At 34.4% G+C, this 25,458-nt stretch overlaps 2 protein-coding genes across 3 annotated transcripts in view; one reads left to right on the forward strand and one right to left on the reverse strand.

The window, feature by feature from the left end:
• The window catches only part of LOC111056085, a 203,689-nt gene that overhangs the window by 170,255 nt on the left and 7,976 nt on the right, over window positions 1-25,458 (forward strand). Inside the window, exons 9-15 of the mRNA XM_039440417.1 lie at window positions 951-1,158; window positions 2,731-2,864; window positions 5,846-5,994; window positions 8,819-8,962; window positions 9,309-9,457; window positions 10,463-10,591; window positions 17,556-17,758. Of these exons, the coding sequence (XP_039296351.1) occupies window positions 951-1,158; window positions 2,731-2,864; window positions 5,846-5,994; window positions 8,819-8,962; window positions 9,309-9,457; window positions 10,463-10,591; window positions 17,556-17,758 (1,116 nt within the window). The remainder of the gene's footprint in view (window positions 1-950; window positions 1,159-2,730; window positions 2,865-5,845; window positions 5,995-8,818; window positions 8,963-9,308; window positions 9,458-10,462; window positions 10,592-17,555; window positions 17,759-25,458) is intronic.
• LOC120354072 lies at window positions 12,351-22,153 on the reverse strand. 2 transcript variants are annotated; one of them, XM_039440272.1, is made up of 2 exons: window positions 21,199-22,153; window positions 12,351-14,119 (listed from the first exon to the last, which is right to left on the reverse strand). In XM_039440272.1, exons 1-2 carry the CDS (start codon window positions 21,234-21,236, stop codon window positions 12,382-12,384), a joined length of 1,776 nt encoding a protein of 591 aa, XP_039296206.1. In that variant the 5' UTR covers window positions 21,237-22,153; the 3' UTR covers window positions 12,351-12,381. The 2 variants fall into 2 exon arrangements, with proteins under 2 accessions (XP_039296206.1, XP_039296205.1); XM_039440271.1 differs by having other exon boundaries at window positions 12,351-14,102; window positions 21,182-22,153.

The raw sequence follows: 25,458 nt of genomic DNA on the forward strand, positions 1-25,458 counted from the left end.
AAATTTGATCAAAATCGTTGGAGCCGTTTTGGAGAAAATCGCGAAAAACCCTGTTTTTGGCAACATTTTCTCCATTTTAGCCGCCATCTTGAATTGCATTTGATCGAAATTGTTCGTGTCGGATCCTTATATTGTAAGGACCTTAAGTTCCAAATTTCAAGTCATTCCGGTAATTGGGAGATGAGATATCGTGTACACACACACACACACACACACACACACACACACACACACACACACACACACACACACATACAGACCAATACCCAAAAACCACTTTTTTGGACTCAGGGGTCCTTGAGACGTATAGAAATTTAGAAATTGGGGTACCTTAATTTTTATCGGAAAGCAATACTTTCCTTACCTATGGTGATAGGCCAAGGAAAGTAAAAAGCTGTGAGGGTAATCTAGGTACCTAATTAAAATTGCCTAAACATTACAAAAACTACTGCCTGTAACGCATGAGATAAAAAACAGAGAAATAAAAAAATTAAAACAGCCCAGGAAACCAAAACTGGAATAAATAAAATGCATAATAATGTAATAATTAATATAATGCCGTACATGCTTTAGTGAAATAATGATTCAAATGAATAATAATTATTGCTTTATGTGAATGGTGCCGTTGAACAATGCTAGTTCAACATGTACTGTTATCTAACAACATCTCTAACCATCCATACGTCGTTTACTGTGAATAACTAGCTCCTCAAAAATACTTCCTCAGTATGGAAGGTGGCTGAAAAGGCACTCTCTGACCAATCTACATCATTGTAGATAACTAGATATTTTATAATTTATTTGATATTATCTTAGAATGTTATTTCTAGTCTGTTTTCTTAATATATGTCATCAAGTGACCTCCTGTGGAAGGAGTATAAGGATTCGTTAAATCTTTACTAAAATTCCGTTTTCTCAATGAACCTAATTGAACTTATGAATGGTTACAGTATGTCGTCAGCCATGTGGGTATGCTGGGGCCTGCTGTGTGGCCATCTTGTGGCCTTCAAGGCGCCCAAATCTTGGCCCAATAAGTTCCTGATCAACGTATGGGGCGGATTTTCGGTGATATTCGTGGCCAGCTACACTGCCAACATAGCCGCCCTCATCGCTGGTCTCTTCTTCCACAACGCCGTTGGCGATTACCATGATCGAAGTGTGAGTATTAACTTCATAAACTCCAACAAAAATCTCCTAAAATAAGTAATTTTGAGTCAATACCCGAGTCAAGTCGAAATAAAGTGAGTTTAGTCAATGTCAATCGACTAAAGTAAAAGTGATGAGGTAAGAAGTTTGAATTTTCTTTTACAAAGCGGTTGGCGATTGCCATCATCGGATCGAGTCTGAATACTAACTCTGAAAAATTAACGATGAATACACTTAAATGTGTAATTTTCTTTTCCTACAGTTACGTTGAAAAGTGGCCATTGCTGCACTGATTACAGAACGCAAAGAATCACTTTTCCGCTCTAGTGCGGGAAAAATTTTTCTGCACTCCAGATTTGCAACATGGCAACGCAAAATACTTAGTAGGTTATATGGAGCAACAGTGCAGCAAAATCAAAATGAAGTTGGTAACAGTGACTGCTGTGGCTGCTATAGTGAGCAGAGGTGCAACCAAGCACAACGCGCTAATTATTAGTATTATATATTATAACCAAGGACAACGAGGACTTTAGGATTTTAGGATTAAGGTTTTTATCAATAATAAAATTACACAGAAAAACATTTGATGCATTTCAGGCAATTTTACCCATAATTACCCACTTTTCATATTCAATGGTAACTGTAGGAAAAACTTAATGTGAAATACGTGCGCAAAGTTCCTCTGCTGCACTCAAGAAACCATTCCGCCCTCGCCTACGGCTCGGGCGTAAACGTTTCTTTCGGTGCAGCAAACTGTCACTTTGCGCACTAGTTGCACAAATAACTATTCGCAACGCGGTCGATTATAATCACGTCGGAGTGTGAGTATAAGAACTCAGGTAAATAATTAATGAAATTATTGGGAAAGATTCACTTTAGCCTATACCTACCGGTAATACACTCTAAACATAATTTCTAACGACAAGTGTAACAGCCGAAGACCATGGATTCAACATGAAATTTGCAACAAAAAATGTCCAATAAAATTATCTTATATCGACCTTAGTTTTCGAGATATGGGTATAGATTTTTTAATATTCTTGAAAAACGTCGATAACTAGAAAACAATTAGTCAAAATCGAATTCTAAATCTATGGTTGAAAAGAGGAAGAAATTTCAAATAAGATTCATTCACCTAACTTGTTCCTTCGTTTGAAATTTGGCTTCCAACTCGACGAATGTACATTTTTCAACTTTGAGCGCTCATGGAAAGTTAAAAAACGTCAAACCAAGAAAAAAAATTTTTTGCTGCAAATCACACTCAGAATCTATATGATCTTCGGCTGTTACTCCTTTCGAGGGACATCTGTATATAGTATTATTGAATGATTTCTCTTTGGGGATATTTATTTATTTATTAGGTTAGCAAAAACAATACAACGATCGGAAAAGAAAAAACAGGCTATTGCCCAAAGCTTCTCCAATTTCCTAGTTTAGTTTCAAATTGTCCAAATATTATACAATTTATATTGATGATATAACGTGAATCTCTCTATAAAAAATAATTGTATGACATATATTACACAAAAAACAATCTATTTATTGATTAATATTTTTTAAAATTCAATTTTGGTCTTTTTTCAGTTGTTATCTCAACGAGTGGCGACCCCTAAGGCTTCAGCGGCCGACTATTACATCCATAAGGCCAACCAGATGCTCTGGGACCACGTGCAGAAGTATTCAGTCACCGATGTCGCTGAAGGGGTCAAGCATCTCAAGTAAGTATCTTCTTCCCTCTCAAGTTATGCCAATGATATTTGAAAATACATTTTCCTACAGTTACGTTGAAAAGTGGCCATTGCTGCACTGATTACAGAACGCAAAGAATCACTTTTCCGCTCTAGTGCGGGAAAAATTTTTCTGCACTCCAGATTTGCAACATGGCAACGCAAAATACTTAGTAGGTTATATGGAGCAACAGTGCAGCAAAATCAAAATGAAGTTGGTAACAGTGACTGCTGTGGCTGCTATAGTGAGCAGAGGTGCAACGAAGCACAACGCGCTAATTATTATCCATTATATATTATAACCAAGGACAACGAGGACTTTAGGATTTTAGGATTAAGGTTTTTATCAATAATAAAATTACACAGAAAAACATTTGATGGATTTCAGGCAATTTTACCCATAATTACCCACTTTTCATATTCAATGGTAACTGTAGGAAAAACTTAATGTGAAATACGTGCGCAAAGTTCCTCTGCTGCACTCAACAAACCATTCCGCCCTCGCCTACGGCTCGGGCGTAAACGTTTCTTTCGGTGCAGCAAACTGTCACTTTGCGCACTAGTTGCACAAATAACTATTCTGATACGTTACTTCTACTACTGTGAGGCCACATAGTGAAATAGATAAAAAGGATGAGTTGAGAGATGAATCAGAAGTGTCTACTCCAAAATAGAATCAAATCGAAATTTCAAATCAGAAAATAATTAACCTGTACCCTTTCACCTTCATTATTATGGTTTCAGCTATTCAATCCCATATAGTGAGGTCCACTTTATAATGGCAGTGGAGAAAGATAGGCGAACAACGTTGTCAAACCTCTGTCTTGTCAATGCCCTTGTATAAACGGTAGCTGATACAAGTTCATTTATGTAACTGTTCATTCTCGTTTAAAATAATCAATATTATATTTTATTGATCAAGAGATTTACATTTTCAATAATTTCAGCCTGCCATTATAACGTGAACCTCACTATAGTCAAATATCATAATGAAGAATAATTAGAAGGTTATCAAGCTGGTTAATTATTCATTCAATGAAATATTTGAAGCAAATGAGACCTTAGAGAGGCATAGACTCACATGCAGCGCTAGTGTCGTACTTGGAATTGAAATCGACCATTGAGGGGGCCACCTGGAAGATTATTATATACCAAAGCTTTCGTAATCTAAAGGTAATATTACAAATATATATTTTTCCTACAGTTACGTTGAAAAGTGGCCATTGCTGCACTGATTACAGAACGCAAAGAATCACTTTTCCGCTCTAGTGCGGGAAAAATTTTTCTGCACTCCAGATTTGCAACATGGCAACGCAAAATACTTAGTAGGTTATATGGAGCAACAGTGCAGCAAAATCAAAATGAAGTTGGTAACAGTGACTGGGCTGCTATAGTGAGCAGAGGTGCAACCAAGCACAACGCGCTAATTATTAGTATTAGATAATTATTATAACCAAGGACAACATTTTTATTCAATTTGACAATAAATGAAGGTTTTTATCAATAATAAAATTACACAGAAAAACATTTGATGAATTTCAGGAAATTTTACCCATAATTACCCACTTTTCATATTTAATGGTAACTGTAGGAAAAACTTAATGTGAAATACGTGCGCAAAGTTCCTCTGCTGCACTCAAGAAACCATTCCGCCCTCGCCTACGGCTCGGGCGTAAACGTTTCTTTCGGTGCAGCAAACTGTCACTTTGCGCACTAGTTGCACAAATAACTATAGCATCTCATGCTGAAATACTTCAATGGCAGCCTTTAATGTCAAGTAAAAGTTAGCATTGGGAATGCATAGACATTGAGGGTCTATACCTCTTTAAGGTATTTGATTTGAAGAGGCCTACAAGAAACAGTACAAGTGTCTACACTGTATCTCAGAATAAACAATCTATAGTAGGCAATAGAAGTATAAAAGTTTTCTAGAGCTCTAGTAAGTGTAGTACCAATAAAAGTTTTTTCTGACTGTATGTAGGAGTATTGTCTCTATTTGATCAGTATCAATTATTCAATTTTAAAACGTGCACATGCAACGTATATTGAAATAAAACCACGATAATTAACCAACCATATGTTGTCTTTTCCGATCAATTTTCTATTTTCGAGAAGCTCAGGGTTTCGATGTATTCATTGCATTATCCACTGAAACCCCAAGTTTTGTGGAAAATAAAATTCTATAACATCTCTGAATACAGAGTCAATTGTGACATATGTGTTGAAAACTGAAAAAAAAACTTTTTAATACGATGATATTTTCTACAAGTGAATTGAGATGAAATAAAGATTGAATCTTTGGAGCTCAGTCAAATTTGAAAAATAATTTCGGCAAGGGCCTGCTATCAAGAAACAATAATAAATAGAATATTTTCTTAATAAATTACATTGTTATTTGTAATATTAGGTTTCAAGAATAGAGAAATTTCAAGCTTATCCTATTAATTTCCCTATCATCGACTGATTTGACTTGTTATTTCATATTTTACAAGTATTCAATCGTTTTAAAATGATAATAATAATAATAATTTTATTTGCATTAATATACAAACTACAATCTAATCAATAAAATGTACATTTTATTCAAAAATACAATATATATGAAATTTAATACAAATATAGATAAATTGATTTTTTTCGGAAATTAACCTACTCAACTATGGGAAACCCCTGTACTAGAGCAGGTGTAGTAGTAATACATTAAATTCAGAGTGGGGGTACAAATACATTAGGTACCTAAGTGAGCTCACATATTGATTGAAAGAAGTTGTAATAAAACAACTCACTATCAACTAATGTAGGCCTACCTAGAATACTTTGGTATTCGAGGTACCTTTCTATCAACTGCTCCGAGTCTTCTTTCTTTAGGTTAAAGTGATAAATTTTTATTCATTTATTCAAATGACTACAATCACAAATTATATAAATGAAATATTAACCCTGAATAAATGAATATTTTCCACAAATTTCAGGAATGGGACACTGGATATCCTGATAGCTGATACTCCGATTCTGGACTATTATAGAGCGACGGATAACGGATGCAAGTTGCAGAAATTTGGTGATACAATCAATGAGGATACGTATGCTGTGGGCATGACTAAGGGATTCCCACTCAAGGGTAATAATGAATTTCTCTCCAATCTATATTTTGATATATATTTCCATGATTTTCATATTTTCCATTATTTAGAAGAATCATTATTTTTCATGAATAATTATCACTATAGTGAGGTCCACGTTATAATGGCAGTGTTTGATTAGCAATGGTATTGCTATCCTCATCTATAATTCAACAAAGCGGATAGCGCTATTTCTTTCTCGCTTTGCTCTGTTGCCAGATCGTCTTTTAACAATGTAGAATTAATAATATTAATTAACAAAACATTTCATGTTAATTATGAAAATGCATTATGAAATTATTGAAAAATATAATTTCTTGTTTGATAAAATAAAATTGATTATTTTAAACGAGAATGAACCGTTAATATAACATCAATGAACCTCATCAGCTATCATCTGCAGAAGGCATGACAAGAAAGAGAATCGGCAATGTTTTTCTCCTTTCTTTCTCCACTGCCATTATAACGTGGACCTCACTGAAGTTTGTACATTTTCTACATGTTCCACATACGGTACCCCACTCTATATCTCTCACAGTTTCAAAAGATTTTTATATTTTCCACTCCTTTTCATGGCACCAATAGTACAAAGGTTGAAATATAATTTTCCTTATATTTCAATTTGAAAAAATGAGTCATCCAGGAAAGCACTCCTGCCATACTTCTTATTTCTCTTATTTGCAACATTTTTATATTATATAATATACAAAAGCCTTTTGAATTTTAACCGTGATTGGATTCCACGAGAATCAATCAGAGGATCTTTCTTATTAATAAACACATTTATTATAAAAACACTTCACTTGAATGGGCTACTTTTTTCAAATTAATAAGAACAATATGAAAACGTGTAGTAACCTTTTTTTGAAAATGACCTAATTTATGGTCGAAACTAGTCGTTGTAATATTTTAAATAAAAAAAAGGGTACTACAAGATTTCATATTGTTCTTACATATTTATTAATATATCTTTTTAAGCTTTATAAGCTTTCTTGTTGAAGAAACCTTCTCTGATCGGTTCTTGTGACATTTAATAATGTTTAATATTCAACAGGCTCTTGTGCAACTGGGCTACTGAGTCTCTAATTCTAATGATTTATATTTATTTCTCTTCTCATACGCTCATTGAGATTCTATTTCAATTATAAAAGAGAGCATATTAGCATTATTCTTGGCATGTTCAATTTATTTCATATACGATACCATAGATGGGCTAGAGATGATCAATGTTCTAGAATGATTCCTTATTCGTTCCACTAACTTTCATTTTTTTATTGACTTCTAATTAATTATCAATTTTTGAAGCAATTTTTGAAGAACTTTCTTCTGTGTGCTATTTAGAAAAACCTGAGATTAGTGTTTTTATACTCCACATCTACTTTCCAATTTATTTATTTCGAAGATTTATGTTTCTCTTATGGTATGTGTTTAAATATTCTAGCTATATCTACACCTTTTCATATCAAATATTATTTATTTATCATATAAGATTTATTGTCTATATGTTGTTATTCATTTATTCATTTCGAGGAATTATGTATGTTACAGTATTACTTTTCCATTGTTACTTTTGAATTGACGTGAATGTGCAACCAATTTGTATGAGCCAACGCTCTTGAACAAATAAACTGGTTATTTTTTTATTCATTCACTCCACATCTACAGCATATTTTTCAATTGTTACCTATTATACTGTCCTTTCAATTTTCCCACAGCTAACCTAAGAACCATATTTGATATTCAATCCCTGGAAGCATCTAGGAGCTGTGAATTGCTTTTGTTCCTATATATAATATATTGAACAACCGTGTTCGATCAACCTACCTCCTTTCATTGCTGAATATATTTGTGTCTTCAGTTTCACGGCGTTCCAGCTTCAAATTTCTTCCTCCCCAATGCAACTCCAATACTGTAGTCACTTCAATTCTCCAATCAACCTCATGATGAATCTTTATAATCACCATAGCATTACTAAGACCTTTTTCATAAAAGAATCCCAGTCAGTTCAAGAAGGTGCTTACATGAGCTTCACCCAATGTAGACACCTATTTTTCCCACGCTAGACCTCATCAACTTACATAGAGTAGCATATTAAGTAGTTGACTTTTTTTATTCTGCACTCCAGATTTGCAACATGGCAACGCAAAATACTTAGTAGGTTATATGGAGCAACAGTGCAGCAAAATCAAAATGAAGTTGGTAACAGTGACTGCTGTGGCTGCTATAGTGAGCAGAGGTGCAACCAAGCACAACGCGCTAATTATTATTCATTATATATTGTAACCACGACAACGAGGACTTTAGGATTTTAGGATTATGGTTTTTATTAATAATAAAATTACACAGAAAAACATTTGATGGATTTCAGGCAATTTACCCATAATTACCCACTTTTCATATTCAATGGTAACTGTAGGAAAAACTTAATGTGAAATACGTGCGCAAAGTTCCTCTGCTGCACTCAAGAAACCATTCCGCCCTCGCCTACGGCTCGGGCGTAAACGTTTCTTTCGGTGCAGCAAACTGTCACTTTGCGCACTAGTTGCACAAATAACTATATCCTTGTTTCTTTCTCTCAATTTTCAATTTCTTTGTAAAGTGATTATTGTAATTTTTTCTTATTGGGGAGCAATTTTTGGGATTTTTCTGTATGCTCCCACATTGTTTAAAATAAATGAATAAATAAATAATACAGAGATTTAATATTATGTTCTTGATTTATCCCTCACTCCTTGTAGGTACTAGCTAAGATTATTAAATCATTTATTCCCAACTGATTATAAATTTTTGCTCTAGTTCAGTTTTATTTATGTGTTATCCAGGATAGCATATCAGCAGTGATGGCCAAGTACTCGAGCAATGGCTACATGGACATTTTACAAGAGAAATGGTACGGAGGTCTGCCGTGTTTCAAATTGGCAACTGAAATGGCTCAGCCTCGACCGTTGGGTGTGGCGGCGGTTGCTGGTGAGTTTTGTGGTTCGGATTCCACCTTAAATATAAATTCATTACAGAGAAAAATACAAACAATACAATGGAAAGCAACAAAATAATTAAGTCTCATGAAGCTGATCAGGCTGACGAAGCTCCTCCTCAGGAGTGAATGCATTCCTAAATAATCCAAGAGAAGTAAGTGTTTTTTCAAATATTTACAAATAGCACAGTGTCTGAACTACAACAAAGTTAAAGAAATTTCTCTAAACAAACAACTGAGAACTTTCTGTGTAAATTATATTGTTTACATTGATGTTGTAGAACTGTCAACTGTGTAATTTTATTAGCATTTTTTCTTTAATTTTCCATGATTTTTCAGGTGTTTTCCTGCTTTTGGGACTGGGTATGGTTGTTGGGTGCCTTATTCTTCTGGCCGAACACCTCTTCTACAGATACACTCTGCCTATTCTCAGGCATAAACCAAAAGGAACCATTTGGCGCAGCAGAAATATCATGTTTTTCAGCCAGGTCAGCCTAAAAAATGAATATTTAGCATATAGAAAATATATAAGACATAATATTTTAATATAATTTGGAGAGAAGAGAAAGGAGGGTGAGGGTACTAGTCAATTCAGAAAAAACAGAATATCGTACCGAACTTTTAATTATTCAACAGAAATCCAAAGTAATATTCCAATTAGCCTGTTGATATGTTTTAACAAGTTGAAAGCATACTAATTTCAATTGGATTTCTGTTCATATTTCTATTCATGATTAATTGACAATATAAATACTAGCAATATTTTGAAAAATATGTCTATTAATAAGCATTCTGTGTTGATGTGACGGTGATGTTCCGATGAGTAATCTTATTAAATGAAAATAACTCGTCGATATTGTCAAGACCACTGGTTTATTGAGATTCTAGTTCAGGTTGTTACACCATTATCAATCTCTGTTGAACTGTTTCTAGACAGTACAAGACAGTCTACTGTCTAGTCGTTTTCAATCAATATGAATTAGCATTTCAATAATTGCATGATCATAATTATTTATATTCATTCCTAGAATATATTCCCCAAAACTACTAATAAGTAAAAAATTCAAATCGAAATAATGCAACCACTTTGATTTCAAGCATACTATTGTACCGTAACAAATAATCTACTTATTTGAAAATTCAAATTCAAATAACAACTCGATCTCAAGTATACTATTGTAATCATTGAGTTATCAGATGGAAATGTATTATTTTTGTATTTTCTCATTTTTAACTTTTCCCTTTTCCCTAATCCGATTTAATCAATTCCAATGTTTGAAATTTCACAAATTTCAAATGAGGGTATTTCAAGTATTAATAACAAATTGAAATAATGAATAGCACAAGCTTGTGAATTTCTTAAAATCAAGATTTGGTTTGTTACATGAAAGTGGTACCTGTGCTTAAAGGTAATGATATTGTTCATGGTATATTGATGATAACACATAGAGCTTTAATTTCCTATGTTTAAAATTGTTTTTTGCATTTTCCAGAAACTGTATCGGTTTATCAATTGTGTTGAGCTGGTTTCCCCGCACCATGCAGCCAGGGAATTGGTGCATACAATCAGACAAGGACAGATTACATCGCTCTTCCAGAAAAGCGTCAAAAGAGTCTGTATAATTTTTTTATCCAGGAATTTATAAATAATAGTCCTGATATTTCCATTAGATTTTATTTGTGAATTTCAAGTATCAACTGATAAAAAGACTGAAACTTCCAGTAAAGTGTCAAAATAGTCTGTATTTTCTCCACTAATCTATTATACTTGTTCAAATCAAATCAAATTTATTCACTAATTTCATAAATTTATACAAAATATCCACAAAAGTATAAAACGACAAGTTACAAGTAAACAAGATACTACTCACAAAAAGTACAGTATGTTACTGGATTCCCCCACCGAATTACCTTCATTTTGTGAATATCCAAGTAGTAGGTATCAACTTATAAAAAGACTGTGAATTTCCAAGTATAAAATTAACAAAACATTTAAAATAATTTCAATATTTATTTTTTTTCATTTATAATTTACAATCAACTTAAGGACTAAGAAACAGACTACAGTCCAACACTTCTTTTTATCCAAATTTCACAAAATAAATTATCCAAATGAAGGTTATGATCGACTTTCCAATTCTTCGCTAATTTCCACATTGAAACAAAACACAAACACTTGAAACAATTAACTTTGAATTTAGAAAGATTAAGAACCGAATTGATACTTCTTTCTACTTAGTACTCAAAACTGTAAAATAAATAATATTAATTTAAAATATTTTGTTCCGAAAATTAAATCAATCCTCTCCAATGTTGTGGAGATCTATGATATTTAGATCTCATATCGTTTGTCGCTACGTCATCACTCAACAATACTGAATATACACTATAGTGAGACTCACTCCAACCAATAGGCATCTCCTCAAGATAACATTGGTGCTTCTCATTCGAATAAAGCTGGCAGTTTGATGTGAATCTCACTGTTTAGTCGCCAATGGAAAATAATACTAGGTTACCTGTGATTGATATAAGCCTAATCTTTATCATTGTATACTTCATTAGGCCCACTAAGCCTACTATACTTTCAGGCCGTCATATATACTTCATACTTCATTTAGCCGAAATGTTTATTGCTTGGAGTTGGAGTTCGTATCAAGTTACGGTACTGCTCCAATATTTTTTTATTTGATGGGTGAACATCAAACTACATAGAACATTTATGTAATGCAACAGCTATTGAATAACATTTAATTTGAGATGGGAATTGAAATTAGATTGAGAGTGGAAGTAAATAGGTACTCAACAAAAGATACTAAACAGTAATGATAGTGCAAAGAAATCTCCTTGAATAAGACAACACTGTGATCCGGTGTCTATCATAGCTCTACATTTCAGACCATACAATTCTATATCCAGATAGGCTTGATATTGTCCATGGTTATCCTTATGGACCTGTGGAGCTTCATCATCTAACAAATCATCTATGACATCCTCTCGGAAAATGGTGTAACTTTCGAGAATAATGGGTGAAGATATTGGATTTAAATTGGAGTTGTCTTTATTTTTGAATTCATTTGTAAAGACCAATTCAGTAGGTCTCGCCTTCCTGTTATTAACACTTGGATGGGGAACTCTATCAGCTTCGGGAGGCAGAACCCGCAAACCATCACTACTAGTAGCCTCGTGGGGCAGAACCCGCAAACTGTCACTACTAGCTGACGCAATACGAGCAGGCAGATTTTTCTCTTCTTCATGACTGGATTTACCGCTGTCACGTGGTTGGGAGCAGTGTGAATTTTTTTCCGCCAGACTGCAGCACCTCACGGTCGGTTACTCCTACGATCGGAATAACTTTTTTTCTGACTGTCTCGTTTTTATGATGATTGATGCCAGAGACAGTCGAAACTGGTTGTCAATTATTGTTATTACGACGCTGAGAATTATTTCCCTTCTGATTATTAGAATGGAACTGCTTTTTGTTGGACTGAGATTGTTGGTTGGGCGACGAACTGGTTGTTGATACAGATGGCTGCGGTTGAGTGACGTCATCGCTTCTGTTTATGTTTTGTTCTGGAGTTGTAGTTGAGTCGACTGATTTATTTGGAATAAATGAACTTCCCTCATTATAATTTCTCCGATGATTATCTCCAAATCCACGGCTATTATTTTGAGGTCGACTCGGTTGACTGCCTCGATTATAATTACGATGAGGAGTTTCAACTTCATTCACGACAACACCTAACCTCTCATCCTTCTGATGGTTTGTTTTGAAATTCCGTGAACCAAATTTATCGTCTACACTCTGTACTCGACTCAAACAAGCCTCAAACTTGTCATAGGATTCAAAACTTTGCGAGCTTAATGCCGTCTGAATGGAATAAGGTAACTTCCCAATTAATATTTCGATCAAATTTCCATTCTCGATTGGATTATCCATCAGATTGTTCAAATAGCGAATGTGGGCTGAAAAGGCACTCATGGACAGCCCCGTATTCTGCTTGTCATATCTGCATGTAATGATGTGAGACAATAAATTTCTCTGTCTTGCAGGAGACCAAAAAGTAGCTAAGAAGTTGTCAATAAAATCCTTTAACGAGTTGAATTCAGTAATGCGACTTCTGAAGTGTATCAGTGGTTCTTTCTGTAGACATAGTAAAAGATGCATTCTCCACGTAATCCATGGTATAGTAGTAACGGAATCAATAGCCTGCAAATGCTGAATGAATGCCCGTGGTTGAATGGTGCACTCAGTATCATCAAATATTGGTAAAGATGACAAGATTTGTCCAGTATTATGATTATTACCACCAGAAACGTTAGCCAAACTATTCTTTATTTGTAGACACTCGGCTTTAGTTTGATCTAGCTGAGTTTTCAATCCCTTAATTACTTCGGGATTTAAAGTTTCAGCTGAATTCTGTGTGACATCTGCTCTCAGCTGGTTTATTTGGGCCGTGTGATTTGTTTGCTGAGCCTCCAATTCACCTAACCTCACATCATTCTGAGCTAGCTTAGCATTGGCCTGGGTAATCTTGCTCTCCAATTCACCATTTGCTTCAGTATTTTCCCGGTGTTGGTTTAGAATTCTTTCACCAAATTCACTTCTCACCGTTTGTATTTGTTCATTTGTATAATTCTTAGCTTCAATTTGTTTTTCATCCATTTTTCGATGTAAATCCTCAACGTTACTTTTGAGTTGCAAAAAGTTTGCGGTCATTTCTTCCACTTTCTTGTCCAATCTATTACTGGTTTCTTCTATTTTCTTGTCCAAACTATTACTTGTTTCTTCTATTTTCTTGTCCAATCTATTGCCGGTTTCTTCTAATTTCTTTTCTATTCCAGCAGCAGTGGTCTTGAAAACTTCAAGTATGGTTTCGATCGTCCCAGGTGGTAGATATGGCAGCCCCTGCGGCTGTTTGGTCTCCAACTCAGCAGCAACGACATCATTGGAAGACGTTTGACGATCTACCTCGCGCCGATCGACGTTGGCGATTGGTGATGATTGCACCGAATTAAGTATTGGCTGACTTTCCTCTAGCTGAGTCGATGACAAACGCTCTCGAATGCCGCGCTCAAAGTCAACTGAAGTCGCGCTGGTTGCCGGTTTTGGAGGAGCTTCGGGTGAGACAGGATCTGCCGGTGTAAACAATGTGGTAGACCCATCCAGTTCTATATATATATATATATATATATATATATATATATATATATATATATATATATATATAATACTATCATATATATATTGTGATCGCAAGAGCCTCTGGACGCTTAACACCTGTAATTCGGATAAAAAATCAGCCGGCAGAGCTGCCTACACCCGTCCAGAATATCCTACAATTCCACAAGAAATAATATTTCCGCCGTACTCTGATATAAACTGCCTGAGAATCAGGCGTGATAGCCTACCAATATCTCCAGGCAATTCAAACCCGAGCACAGCGAATGTAATTTATTTCTTATGAATAACAAGTAAATTCAATATTGATATTCCAATACCTGAAATAATTCCTACAGAGGAAAACCAATATGGTAATTATAGACCGAACTGAGCAGGATCTAATTAGAGAAATTACTGAAACTGGTTAACAATTATGCAAATTTATTGATGAATTATAATCGTTAAGAATCAAATAATAATAATTAATTAAATAATTGACAAATTGGAATAATAGAGTTTTCAAAATTGGTAATAAATGTTCTTGATATGAGATAATAATATGAATGTTCTTGGTAATATAGTGCAATTAGGATTTTAATAGGGGTTACACGGTATTATAGGAGGATATAGTCCTGCACTCTTTCACAATAATTAATTGATAGAAAATTGTAGCTTTCTCAATTCACTGATTGGATAGAATAAGTATTTTTCGCTCACCAACTCGATCGTGGGGCCCCAATTCACTTAATAATTTTATTTCACTTGAAGATCTGGCGTGGAATGGCGACACCCAGGATTTAGTTTCACAATTCTTCCTCAGGAATAAGCTTATACAAATTGAACTTGCCTTCCAATTTAATTTAAGAGCACAAGACTACAGAGGAGCTACACATTTAACACACTGGATATATTACATTTAACAAGAAGAGAAACCATTTAAACATTAATTTTAATAGGACAAATTAAACGGGTCCTGATAATTCGATTCTCAGAAGGCAAGTGTCTCTTCTTCCCAAAAAGAGGAAATCACCTGGTCTTCTTCTGAGAAGAAGAACCACGTGATTTGGGCAAGAACCAATCCTGTGCCTAATAAGGAAAAGTCCACCAATGGGAATTTTTCCACGCGGTTTTAATATTTAAATTAGACACAGAGGTTCGAAAAACACAGAAAATGACAAAAAATTACGTTAAACGGGAAGACTATAAAATTAAAGCAGATAAACAGAAAATAAACAGGGGTTGCAGAAATGAACAAGCTTGAGTTAGTTTTAAAATGAAAACAGACAATATAGAGATATCACAGTAGCACAGTAGCCGGCAGTATCAACAGCTGACAGATAAGGCTTGTCATCAATTTTGGCGCAATTCACTCTAACCTAATTATTGAAAATAAGGTAGTAAACATTGGTAGGCAGTTGACGAATGACTCTGACAATAAATTGGTAAATTATACGAAATAATACTGTAAGAATTTAATAAAACTATAATTAAATGAGTTTTACATAATTTGACGTGAGTACATTTGATTTATGCCTCAATTATACATTAATTTTAGAAAATATGCTGGCATAGGCTTTGTATCCTGACATTAAGCACATTGGTCCATCCCAAATTTTCATTAGTAGTTGGGTTTTGAAGTAGAACAGTGTTTCGGTTAGAGACCTTCTTTACAAGGTAGGGACCCGTGAATAAGTGAAAAAATTTCTTTGTTAATTTTCCAAGAGCATCAGATGACCAGTGTGTTTTCAGCAATACCTCCTGTCCGACTTCATACTTGTGAGACTTGATACGCCGATCATGGTACTTTTTCCGGCTTGCTGCAGCTCTAGCAAGATTCTGCCGGATTAGTTGCACAGTAGGTATTGGTGATGTAGTGGTCTCATTGGGAAAAGAAACTAGTTCTTTCAAGAAGTTGTTACTTTTGGTTTTGAAAATTGCTTCATGGGGGGTGCATCCCGTCACATCACTGTACGAGTGATTAAGGCAGTACTCCAGAAATGGTAAATATTTTACCCAATGTTGATGAGCTGTTTTGCAGTATGCTCGCATGAACCGTGAAATTTCTGACATCTTACGCTCAACTGGATTACCACTGGGGCTGTAGCTGGATGTAAATGATAATTCAATCCCCTCTCTTTCCAGAATTTCTCGCCATTTGTTACTGCGAAAGTAGGTGGCATTGTCAGCCAGTACCTTGTGAGGTTTACCAACTCTGTCCATCCACCCCTGAGTTATGCACTGAGCCAATTTCTCTCCCGTAATCTTGCCAATAGCAAAGAACATTGTATACTTTGAGAAGACATCTTTTACAACAAACACAAATCTCTTCTGTCCTATGCCACGTGGTAGAGGGCCATAGATGTCTGTGGAGAGTAGATCTAGTGGATTCTCTGGCAGGATGGGTAGCATTTCACCTCGGAGACGTGCATGTTCATGTTTTGTTTTCTGGCATGTATCACAAGAAGTAGTTACACGGGTGACTCGACGATGCATGTTGTTGAAGACACAAACATCCTTAAGAGCCTTCAAAATCTTCTTAGCTCCAAAATGCCCTAGTCGCTCATGCATTTCTTTGATGACATCTTCAGCTAATTCTTCTGGCACTGCCACCTTCCAGTTGAAGGAGTCTGGTTGAGACCGATGGAATAATACATCTTGGTGAAGCTTGTAGAATGCAAAATGCCCATGGTTAGTGTTGGGATGATCCTTCAACTGTCTGTAGATATCGGCCATCTTTCTATCTTTAGCCTGAGCCTCCTGCAGTTTCTGGAGAGACAGAAGTGGAATATCCTCTATTGGTTGTATTCCTTTGGGAAAGGCACGCTTTGATGAGGATTCAACAGGTAGCAGGTAAATGTTTGCTCATTCTGGTAGGTGGTATCCACTTCTCTTGATAGGAAATCTGCAGTTTGGTTGTATTTTCCAGGAAGGTGTGTCATCTCGATATTGAACTCCTGCAAGGCTAGGAACCATCGGGATAGACGATTATTGGTGAGTTTTGCTGTTTTGAAGAAGGTCAAGGCACGATGATCTGTGTTGATGTAGATTTGGTGACCCAGCAGCAAGGTTCGGTATTTGAGGCATACAAGAACTATACTGAGAAGTTCCTTCTCTGTCACAGAATAACGCCTTTGTGCCTGGTTCAAGGTTTTACTAAAAAATGCAATAACACCTTTGTTTCCTTCTGAATCCAACTGAAAAATCTCGGCTCCTACTGCGTAATGTGATGCATCCACATTGATATGAAATGGCTCACTCATATCAGGGTGTTTCAACATAACAGTATTTAGAAATTGCTTTTTTATTTCTTTAAAGATTTGTTCCTCATTTACTCCCCATTTCCAGGGCTTGGATGCAGATAACACATGGCTTAGCTGTGCCGTATAATGTGACAACTGTTGACTGAATCTGCGATAAAATTGCAGGAATCCCAGAAACTTTTGCAGCTGTCTACGATTATTAGGCGAGGGAAAGTCTTCAAGAGCCTTCAGTTTATCTTCATCCTGGATGATGCCTTCAGGTGTAATGATGTGACCCAAAAACTTGACTCTTTCTTTGAACAGATCACATTTGGAGGGTCGAAGGGTCATGCCACACTTGATGAGCCTCTGGAAGACAATGTTGAGATGTTCGCAATGTTCCTCAATGTTTTGGGATGAAATGATGCCATCATCGACATATAGGGTACAGAATTCGGTTATATCTTCTCCAACGGCACTCCTCAAACATTTTATAAATAATGCCATTGCATTGCGGATCCCAAATGCTAGTCTTGTGAAGCGTAGGTTGCGCCCATTATAGATGAAAGACAAGTAGTCTCTTGACTCTGGTTCTACCTCAAGCTGCCAATACCCACTGGAGAGATCTACTGTTGAATAAATTTTCTTCTCATGAAAGGTCTGAAGCAGATGATCAATTTGAGCAGGACTTTCGCGATCATTCTCCAATACACTGTTGAGGGCCCTGGCATCAAGACAAAGGCGTACCGACCCATCCTTTTTGGAGACGCAGACTAGAGGAAGACTATATGGTGAAGTGGATGGTTCAATGATTCCCATATCTTCCATGCGTTGGATCTCCTTGTCAGCTGCCAGTCGCTTGGCAAATGGTATTGGGTAGGATTTGTGGAAGTACATCTTATGAGGCTTCACCTCCAACTTGCAGGTAAAGTGGGTAGCTTTCCCAGGTAACTCGGAAAAAACTTGACGATTTCTCTGTAGTACAGCCAGAACTTTCTCCTTCAAATCTGGAGACCAGGTAGGTTGTTGTTGCATATTTTCTAGTAGAATGGAGAAATGTTTGTCGGTTTCATCAATTACTCTTGCCTTCTTATCGCTCATGAGCATGTTGAATTCACACATTTTCTCTTCAACTTCATGCATACTAGCACTACGAGGAACAAAGTCACTGGTAACCTGAGTCCAGAATGTTGTCTTAACTTCGCCGCTATGTGATTCTAACAGTAAGGGAACAGTCACTGAAACTTCCTCTTCCTCATTGTGGTGAATGGTAATACACATACGCTTCAAGTTGATGATGCATTGGAAATATTTCAAGAAGTCTGTCCCAATAATTAAGAGCGGACATTTTACTGGTAGAACAAGAAAGGCATGTGGAAAGGAAATGCCATCTATTTCAACATCCAACAGGCATTGGGTTGATGCTCTGATACGCTTTCCTTGACTGATGCCTCTAATAAATGTAGTAGTAAGTGGTAAGAGAGGTACTTGTGTCAGACTCTGTATTTGTGCAAAGAAATCTCCTTGAATAAGACAACACTGTGATCCGGTGTCTATCATAGCTCTACATTTCAGACCATACAATTCTATATCCAGATAGGCTTGATATTGTCCATGGTTATCCTTATGGACCTGTGGAGCTTCATCATCTAACAAATCATCTATGACATCCTCTCGGAAAATGGTGTAACTTTCGAGAATAATGGGTGAAGATATTGGATTTAAATTGGAGTTGTCTTTATTTTTGAATTCATTTGTAAAGACCAATTCAGTAGGTCTCGCCTTCCTGTTATTAACACTTGGATGGGGAACTCTATCAGCTTCGGGAGGCAGAACCCGCAAACCATCACTACTAGTAGCCTCGTGGGGCAGAACCCGCAAACTGTCACTACTAGCTGACGCAATACGAGCAGGCAGATTTTTCTCTTCTTCATGACTGGATTTACCGCTGTCACGTGGTTGGGAGCAGTGTGAATTTTTTCCGCCAGACTGCAGCACCTCACGGTCGGTTACTCCTACGATCGGAATAACTTTTTTTCTGACTGTCTCGTTTTTATGATGATTGATGCCAGAGACAGTCGAAACTGGTTGTCAATTATTGTTATTACGACGCTGAGAATTATTTCCCTTCTGATTATTAGAATGGAACTGCTTTTTGTTGGACTGGGATTGTTGGTTGGGCGACGAACTGGTTGTTGATACAGATGGCTGCGGTTGAGTGACATCATCGCTTCTGTTTATGTTTTGTTCTGGAGTTGTAGTTGAGTCGACTGATTTATTTGGAATAAATGAACTTCCCTCATTATAATTTCTCCGATGATTATCTCCAAATCCACGGCTATTATTTTGAGGTCGACTCGGTTGACTGCCTCGATTATAATTACGATGAGGAGTTTCAACTTCATTCACGACAACACCTAACCTCTCATCCTTCTGATGGTTTGTTTTGAAATTCCGTGAACCAAATTTATCGTCTACACTCTGTACTCGACTCAAACAAGCCTCAAACTTGTCATAGGATTCAAAACTTTGCGAGCTTAATGCCGTCTGAATGGAATAAGGTAACTTCCCAATTAATATTTCGATCAAATTTCCATTCTCGATTGGATTATCCATCAGATTGTTCAAATAGCGAATGTGGGCTGAAAAGGCACTCATGGACAGCCCCGTATTCTGCTTGTCATATCTGCATGTAATGATGTGAGACAATAAATTTCTCTGTCTTGCAGGAGACCAAAAAGTAGCTAAGAAGTTGTCAATAAAATCCTTTAACGAGTTGAATTCAGTAATGCGACTTCTGAAGTGTATCAGTGGTTCTTTCTGTAGACATAGTAAAAGATGCATTCTCCACGTAATCCATGGTATAGTAGTAACGGAATCAATAGCCTGCAAATGCTGAATGAATGCCCGTGGTTGAATGGTGCACTCAGTATCATCAAATATTGGTAAAGATGACAAGATTTGTCCAGTATTATGATTATTACCACCAGAAACGTTAGCCAAACTATTCTTTATTTGTAGACACTCGGCTTTAGTTTGATCTAGCTGAGTTTTCAATCCCTTAATTACTTCGGGATTTAAAGTTTCAGCTGAATTCTGTGTGACATCTGCTCTCAGCTGGTTTATTTGGGCCGTGTGATTTGTTTGCTGAGCCTCCAATTCACCTAACCTCACATCATTCTGAGCTAGCTTAGCATTGGCCTGGGTAATCTTGCTCTCCAATTCACCATTTGCTTCAGTATTTTCCCGGTGTTGGTTTAGAATTCTTTCACCAAATTCACTTCTCACCGTTTGTATTTGTTCATTTGTATAATTCTTAGCTTCAATTTGTTTTTCATCCATTTTTCGATGTAAATCCTCAACGTTACTTTTGAGTTGCAAAAAGTTTGCGGTCATTTCTTCCACTTTCTTGTCCAATCTATTACTGGTTTCTTCTATTTTCTTGTCCAAACTATTACTTGTTTCTTCTATTTTCTTGTCCAATCTATTGCCGGTTTCTTCTAATTTCTTTTCTATTCCAGCAGCAGTGGTCTTGAAAACTTCAAGTATGGTTTCGATCGTCCCAGGTGGTAGATATGGCAGCCCCTGCGGCTGTTTGGTCTCCAACTCAGCAGCAACGACATCATTGGAAGACGTTTGACGATCTACCTCGCGCCGATCGACGTTGGCGATTGGTGATGATTGCACCGAATTAAGTATTGGCTGACTTTCCTCTAGCTGAGTCGATGACAAACGCTCTCGAATGCCGCGCTCAAAGTCAACTGAAGTCGCGCTGGTTGCCGGTTTTGGAGGAGCTTCGGGTGAGACAGGATCTGCCGGTGTAAACAATGTGGTAGACCCATCCAGTTCCGTGGCGGGGTTTGCCATGATTCTCCCAAAAAGTGAAGTGTAGACGAAATCCAATAAGTGAAAAATAGTGAGTGAATGATAGTGGTGCGCGCAAATTGGAATAACAGAATCAGGTCAGTGCAAATTATCTTGTAGTTCTGAAGAATTAATACCGCTGACTAATTCCCACAACTTCAAAGCAAGACAAAATCGCGACAATAATACGTTTTAGAATACAATAATACTCTACAATATAATATACCGTAATGATCAACATAAAATTCAACACAATCAAAATAATATCCAGTGTATGAACAATCACAAATTAATAAATAAATCGACTACCTCAAGCTTGTTCATTTCAGGGATTAATACATCAGAGTAACACCGTGTAGCCCCCATTAGTGCAACAAAAAATACCTGCTCAATTCGATCAATAATTATTAAGAAATAAAATTGAACAACAATATTGAACAGAGTATTGATGGCTAGGCGACCCACGACTCCACTGAAAAGAAATATTTATATTTCTGCTCCCTCTCAAGCGTAGATAAGTCGATCTCTGAAATAAATTTATGATTATTAAGATGAAATAAGCTCCCTCTCCTTCACCGTCTTGTGTTCGGGCGCCAATCTTGTGGATTCGCAAGAGCCTCTGGACGCTTAACACCTGTAATTCGGATAAAAAATCAGCCGGCAGAGCTGCCTACACCCGTCCAGAATATCCTACAATTCCACAAGAAATAATATTTCCGCCGTACTCTGATATAAACTGCCTGAGAATCAGGCGTGATAGCCTACCAATATCTCCAGGCAATTCAAACCCGAGCACAGCGAATGTAATTTATTTCTTATGAATAACAAGTAAATTCAATATTGATATTCCAATACCTGAAATAATTCCTACAGAGGAAAACCAATATGGTAATTATAGACCGAACTGAGCAGGATCTAATTAGAGAAATTACTGAAACTGGTTAACAATTATGCAAATTTATTGATGAATTATAATCGTTAAGAATCAAATAATAATAATTAATTAAATAATTGACAAATTGGAATAATAGAGTTTTCAAAATTTGGTAATAAATGTTCTTGATATGAGATAATAATATGAATGTTCTTGGTAATATAGTGCAATTAGGATTTTAATAGGGGTTACACGGTATTATAGGAGGATATAGTCCTGCACTCTTTCACAATAATTAATTGATAGAAAATTGTAGCTTTCTCAATTCACTGATTGGATAGAATAAGTATTTTTCGCTCACCAACTCGATCGTGGGGCCCCAATTCACTTAATAATTTTATTTCACTTGAAGATCTGGCGTGGAATGGCGACACCCAGGATTTAGTTTCACAATTCTTCCTCAGGAATAAGCTTATACAAATTGAACTTGCCTTCCAATTTAATTTAAGAGCACAAGACTACAGAGGAGCTACACATTTAACACACTGGATATATTACATTTAACAAGAAGAGAAACCATTTAAACATTAATTTTAATAGGACAAATTAAACGGGTCCTGATAATTCGATTCTCAGAAGGCAAGTGTCTCTTCTTCCCAAAAAGAGGAAATCACCTGGTCTTCTTCTGAGAAGAAGAACCACGTGATTTGGGCAAGAACCAATCCTGTGCCTAATAAGGAAAAGTCCACCAATGGGAATTTTTCCACGCGGTTTTAATATTTAAATTAGACACAGAGGTTCGAAAAACACAGAAAATGACAAAAAATTACGTTAAACGGGAAGACTATAAAATTAAAGCAGATAAACAGAAAATAAACAGGGGTTGCAGAAATGAACAAGCTTGAGTTAGTTTTAAAATGAAAACAGACAATATAGAGATATCACAGTAGCACAGTAGCCGGCAGTATCAACAGCTGACAGATAAGGCTTGTCATCAATTTTGGCGCAATTCACTCTAACCTAATTATTGAAAATAAGGTAGTAAACATTGGTAGGCAGTTGACGAATGACTCTGACAATAAATTGGTAAATTATACGAAATAATACTGTAAGAATTTAATAAAACTATAATTAAATGAGTTTTACATAATTTGACGTGAGTATATATATATATATATATATATATATATATATATATATATATATATATATATATATATATATATATATATATATATATATATATATATATATATATATATATATATATATATATATATATATATATATATATATATATATATATATATATATATATATATATATATATATATATATATATATATATATATATATATATATATATATATATATATATATATATATATATATATATATATATATATATATATATATATATATATATATATATATATATATATATATATATATATATATATATATATATATATATATATATATATATATATATATATATATATATATATATATATATATATATATATATATATATATATATATATATATATATATATATATATATATATATATATATATATATATATATATATATATATATATATATATATATATATATATATATATATATATATATATATATATATATATATATATATATATATATATATATATATATATATATATATATATATATATATATATATATATATATATATATATATATATATATATATATATATATATATATATATATATATATATATATATATATATATATATATATATATATATATATATATATATATATATATATATATATATATATATATATATATATATATATATATATATATATATATATATATATATATATATATATATATATATATATATATATATATATATATATATATATATATATATATATATATATATATATATATATATATATATATATATATATATATATATATATATATATATATATATATATATATATATATATATATATATATATATATATATATATATATATATATATATATATATATATATATATATATATATATATATATATATATATATATATATATATATATATATATATATATATATATATATATATATATATATATATATATATATATATATATATATATATATATATATATATATATATATATATATATATATATATATATATATATATATTATTATATCTATAATATGTATGAAATCTAGATGGGGCATGGTAGTCATGTGAATCTTTCTAGGGCCAATTCCCAAATCTGGTGATCTGTCAAAACCTGAGAACTACCGACCTATTAGTCTTCTTACTAATATTTCAAAAATAATTGAAAAAATACTAAAAATGAGGCTTTTGAACTTTCTAAATAAAAATAATTTTATAGAAAAATTTCAGTATGGATTCCAGGCGGAAAAATCAACAATAAATGCAATTCTTCACTTAACCGGAATTATAAGCAGTAATTTCAATGATAATAAAAAACAATATCAGTGTTTTTGGATCTCACTTATTCGATACCATACCACACATAATATTGTTAAATAAATTAGAAAATTGTGGTTTTAGAGGTGCAGCAAAAAACCTTTTTTTTGCTTCATACCTCGCGTACAGGAAGCAGATCCTCACCCTTAACAAAAAAACTGACAGTAGACACACCTCTGAATTTGGACTTCCACAAGGAACGGTACTTTCACCTCTATTATTCTTGATTTATGTGAATGATTTATATAAGCTAAATATACCAAATTGCAATATAGTATCATTTGCAGATGATACAGCATTAATTTTCACAGGTGAATCATGGAACGAAGCTTATGATAATGCAAATAGAGGGCTGTCAATCACGAACTACTGGTTACAAACTCACATTCTCACATTAAATGTAGACAAAACAAAATTTATTGCATTCTCACCAAATAATAGCGGACAACCTGCCAATAGATTACAGCTGAAAATGCACAACCATAATGAAGTCTCTGTGGACTGCTCTTGCGAAGTTATAGAAAAAGTTGAAAAAATTAAATACTTAAGTATAATTATAGATCAAAACTTGAAATGGGATGCACATATACTTCACCTTCGCTCAAAATTAAAATATCTGACTTATATTTTCTACAAAATCAATAAAATTAAACATCCAAGTATTATTAGAAACATTTATTTTGCTTATGCACACTCTTTATTTCAATATAGCATTGAGGCATGGGGGCAGCTCAGGATACTCACTTCAATAAACTTTTTGTTCTACAGAAACATATTATCAGAGCAGCTCTGGGAAGACCGAGAATGTACCCTAGTAGACTACTATTTAAAGAAATTGA

This window comes from Nilaparvata lugens, chromosome 13 (genome assembly GCF_014356525.2).
Source record: "Nilaparvata lugens isolate BPH chromosome 13, ASM1435652v1, whole genome shotgun sequence".
NCBI classification, from domain to species: domain Eukaryota; kingdom Metazoa; phylum Arthropoda; class Insecta; order Hemiptera; family Delphacidae; genus Nilaparvata; species Nilaparvata lugens.